The sequence below is a fragment of the Hipposideros armiger genome, unplaced genomic scaffold (genome assembly GCF_001890085.2).
Source record: "Hipposideros armiger isolate ML-2016 unplaced genomic scaffold, ASM189008v1 scaffold_1001, whole genome shotgun sequence".
Classification (NCBI taxonomy): Eukaryota; Metazoa; Chordata; class Mammalia; order Chiroptera; family Hipposideridae; genus Hipposideros; species Hipposideros armiger.
This window is the reverse complement of record NW_017732351.1, coordinates 510762-515727: the sequence shown is the minus strand read 5'-3', so window position 1 is coordinate 515727 and position 4966 is coordinate 510762. Positions and strand designations below refer to the sequence as shown.

The 4966-nt window shown below is 38.8% G+C and overlaps 1 protein-coding gene across 1 annotated transcript in view; it reads left to right on the top strand.

The window, feature by feature from the left end:
* The window catches only part of LOC109375903 (transmembrane protease serine 11B-like protein), a 12082-nt gene extending 9501 nt beyond the window's left edge, over window positions 1-2581 (top strand). The window contains exons 7-9 of the mRNA XM_019631461.1: window positions 22-281; window positions 728-870; window positions 1692-2581. Coding sequence (XP_019487006.1) covers window positions 22-281; window positions 728-870; window positions 1692-1853 — 565 coding nt within the window. The 3' untranslated portion in view covers window positions 1854-2581. The remainder of the gene's footprint in view (window positions 1-21; window positions 282-727; window positions 871-1691) is intronic.
* Window positions 2582-4966: the final 2385 nt, after the last annotated feature.

The window sequence follows — 4966 nt, the reverse complement described above, 5'->3', positions numbered from 1 at the left end:
ATATAATTTTTGTTTCTTTAGGACACAAAATCCCAGAAACTACACTGTCAGCTTTGGCACCAGAGTATATCCGCCCTATATGCAACATTATGTTAAAAACATTATTATACATGAAAGCTACACTCGGGGTGAACATCATGATGATATTGCACTTATAGAGCTCACTGACAAAGTTTTATTTAATAATGATGTGCATCGAGTTTGTCTTCCTGAGGCCACACAGATTTTTCAACCAGGTGAAGGAGTTGTTGTTACAGGATGGGGAGCACTTTCATATGATGGTAAGTCCAGGGAAAACTTGACATAACGTATAAGGTTTTAAAAAAATTAGTGATCTAGGTGCCAAGGCACCATTTACCTCTTGATGCCCGGTACTCCCAGGGGATCTCTCAGGAAATAGAGTTACGACTTTGCAAATTGCCTTGGTTTGGAACATTCCAAGGAGTCTAATTTGTTTGTGGAAATTCCCTAATCTGGAGAACCCAATTGAGAAAGTTCCAGTCCAAAGATGTAAGAAGAAAGAGGACATAGAACGGAAGCATTTGGCAGTTGTTTCAAACTATTCTTTGAACATTTCTTTTTCAGTGATTTGGGTCAGGGAACTGAGTGGGCTTTTTCATCCTAATAGGCAAGAGTCAAATATATGACTTATGTACAGAGGACAAAACAAGTTTTCCAAGCTGCTCTGTTTCAGAGCAGCTCCTTTGCTGATGTTTACTTCCTTTAGGTGAATACCCAGTGTTACTTCAGAAAGCACCTGTGAAGATTATTGATACAAACACCTGTAATGCTAGGGAAGGATATTATGGTTTGGTGACAGACACAATGCTATGTGCTGGGTACTTGGAAGGAAATATCGATGCCTGCCAGGTAAGCCTGAACATTATTCACATTAACCATGTAATATTAAAGTAACTGTTATTATTTTTTGAAAATTATCAGTAGAGAGACAATTCTCCATTGCAATTAATTACACTTCGATAATCCTGTCAAACTCCCTCTTGGCTTTGGCACTTAAGTAATTCTCCCCTACATAAAATATGTGTTTGTATTTAATAAACCCTTATGTTGGATTTACTCTGAACCAACCACAGACTGAAGCCCTTTACAAATATTAATCCATTTAATCCTCATTACAACCTTGTGATATAGCTATTATTATTATCATTTTATAGGTGAGGAAACTGAGGCAGAGGAAGGTAATTTGCACAAGGTCACACAGCTAAAAAGTGAGAGAATTGGAATCCAAAACAAGGTAGTCTAGCATCACAGTCCATACTTTTAACCATATTTCAATAAAGGATCAACCTCAGAAATTTTTCAATCACTTCCAGCCCACTTCTCTTACCTTCTTAGTCTCATCACGGCTAGGGGCCTGGCTACTTTTCTCAGATACTTGGAGTATATCAATAATATATGTCTCCCAAAGATTTCTCATAGAACTAGACCTTGTAACTTATCAGTTCATGCCTTCAAAGTTCAGTTCAAGCCTTCAAAGTTCAGTTCAACCTCAAAGAGCCCTAGGGAATAACATTGTTACAGTTAAGGGTGAAGCAGGGGTTTACACCATACACCTTCCTATGGTCTCTATGAAGTATGAATCATATATTTCATCTGGGCTTATCATTTTGTGTAAGTAAAGTAACTGGGAGTAAATTCTCATAATGATAAATATTCTTTGTTTTATTTAGGGTGACTCTGGAGGACCACTAGTTTATCCCAATTCTCGAAATATTTGGTACCTTGTTGGAGTAGTGAGCTGGGGCTCAGAATGTGGTAAACTCAATAAGCCAGGTGTCTATATGCGAGTGACTGCCTATCGCAACTGGATTGCCTCCAAGACTGGTATCTAAGAGAAAAGCATCTTGTAGAAATTACCTTAGGTCATTTTTACCTGTTACTCCTGTCTTATTTAACATGCATTCTAAATTAGTGTGTATAATGGGTTTCAAAAGAATTGTGGTCCTGAGGGAATACTTATGAACTTTAATTTTAAGAAGACTCTACAAGACAAAACAAGAAATCTCATGTTTAGTTGAGAAAGGCCTAAGCAAAGAAAGTACTCTTATCAAAAACTGACTTTTACTATTTGTTTTCTATTTGATGACCCCACATCACAGTTATCTCACCATAACATAAAGCTCTTGGTTTTAGGCATTCAGACTTTATGGAATTGTGCTCTTGTCCATTGCAAGTTACCAGGCAGCGCTGTGAGAGACTGGAACCAACACCTTTTGAGGGGTGGGTTGGAACATGCTGTTTGGAGCATCAACTCTCAGGTCATAGTTTTTGTGGAAGGGGTGTGGCTGTGAACTAAATCTGATCAGAATTTAGGCACTGACTCACAGTCTCTTATTTGGGGTCTTGATGAACTCTTGCAGTCATTGTGAAAGAATTTCACCATCAGCAAAAATGGGCAAAAACAACACATTTTAGAGGTACAGAGACGAGGTGCACCAATTCTTCAGTGTTGATATATATATTTTCTGTAGAAATTCCTTATTTGTAACATATAAAAAGAAGTAGCTATGAGCCATGAAAATGTGTAGAGTATTTTAATTAAAACAAATTTAAAAGCAGACTCTTTGTTCAATATGACAATGTTTGTTTTCTTAAGAGTCTTTTGCAGGTGGCTTTTTCTTTTTTCTTTTTCTGTTATTGCTTCCACTTGGTCAGCAGCTTGGGAGAGGGCTCCAGGGTGGTCAAAAAGCGACCTCGAGGCAGGAAGGAGAGGCTCAGGTAGGCCAGGAGGATGCAGCAGGTGTGTCCCTCAAAGGCCACTCGGCACTTGCGAGGTTCCTAGTCACACCTGAAGATGAGGCCGGCTCAGCCAAGATTGGGGCCCGACAACTTGGGGAGTTCAGTCAGGTGGCCGCCCATCTTCTAGATGAGTTTCAGCTCTGAGTCTGGGAAGTGCTTCTCCAGGAAGCCACAGAGGTGGGGACCCATACAGGTAAAGCCCAGGGTGTGCCTAGTCTCCCAGGCCAATGAGGCTTTCATGGCATGCAGACTGCCACCCCACTGGTATTAGGATGGCTTCTGAACTTCCTGAGAAAAGGCTTGGTCGCTCTGCTGGTTATGCATCTTCAAGAGATGCAGGGTGCCCTCCCTTCTCCTCAGCTAACTTGTCGAAGAAGTGCTGCACCCTGTACAGAGCCACATGGTCCCATGGGAATGGAGGCTCAGCGAGAGAGGTAGGTGAGTGAGGCCCGCAGATGCAGACTGACCAGGCTCTAATGGCAGCCTCCACGTGGGAGGAATAATTCTGGCTGATCTGGGGGCTCATAGTTCAATGGCCACTAGGAGCTAATCATACACTAGGAGCCAACCATACACAAAAAATGGCACTCACAGGCCTCAGAAATGGATCATGGAATGACCAAGAAGATGGTTCTAGATGCTGTGGCTGGGGTCTGAGGAAGAAGGAGGATAGTTGTAGGCTGGAGGGCAGACAGGGGGGAGCAGTTGCATCCTGACTAGAGCCAGACGCACCCACCGTGCCTGTAGTTGGCCGTTTCATAGTGGAGAAATATTGATTGCTGGCCATATTCTTGGTTTCTGTTTGTAGAAGCGAGCATGGGTCCTGTTTTATGAACCATACAGTCTTCATAAGTTAAGTGACTTCAGTTTGCAATATTCATTTTTCAAGAGTAGAAATTTTTATTAGCATTTACTGAAAATTTCACTCAGGGTCTTCACAAGAGTCTTTAGATAGTATTTAAAATTTATTTAAGCTTCAATTACTTAGATTGGATATATAAGAGTCAATGTTTTATGTACTGAATTTTTCTCCTCCCAGAAAATATGGTGCTCTATCTACTGATAACTATCTTCTATGTATCAAAGGTCTGGAATAAGTATATATTATATACAATCATATAATTTAGTTGTCCTAGAGTTTCATAAATTTGCTTTTAAATGGCATTTTTATGTATTTTTAATCATATATCATCCCAGTTTCTTAAGATATTCAAATACCAAAGGCTCTTAAAGAAGTCTTGGCATATTAAATTCAGTTATTAACTATCTTGATATTTAACACATTTGGTTATAATTAACATCAAATATTGTATTATTCATTATCATCATCATAAGAAATTGAACAATAAAGCTTAACATTTATTGAGTTCTCACTATGTGCCAGGCACAATTCTAATAACTTTACATGTACGATCCCAGTTAATCTTTATGTCGTATGAAGTATACCACTATTACCTTAATGGTACAGATGAAGAAACTCAGACACAAAGAGTTTAACCTATCCAAGGACACAGAATAACATCTATCCTATATCATTCTTCCTCTTAGTCCATCACAGAAGTCCAAGATAAGGAAGTGACTTTAACCAGAAGTATGAACAGTTCACATTTTTGTAGGGGTTTTTATTTGTTGAAGTTATTCTGTTTGTTTGCTTATTCTGAAAAGAGTGAAGCTCCTTATAGCTTTGGGTAATACCTAACATTAGTAAGAAGTTCATGCTGGGAAATGATACCAGCAGCACTTTCACAAAACCATTTAAATGTATAGAGTATTTTATATCTCTCTCTTGATCCTATATAAAAATGCCCTCTGTTGTGAGGGGTGAAAAGTATAACTATTGCATTGTTTTGTACAACTGAAACTAATTTTAAAAAAATGCCCTCTGAATCATGGCCTGGTGAATTTGATTCCCACTGATCCTCACTTCACTCACAGCTTTCCATGAAACGTTTCAAGCAGCACTAAACATCATTTCACCGTGCTCTATAGGCACTTCAGACCCAGAGGAATTGTTAAACATATAGTGAGAAGGATATAGAAGACGCAGATTAAAAAATGGTAAAAGTTAGAAATGTGCCTGAGAATCGATCTCAGATTTCCCAAGCCTTACTAAACTTCAGATGAAAGATATATGAACACGTCACATTCCTCATGGCAACCTACTACATGAGAACATAATATAAACTTAATATAAATATCTAAATAA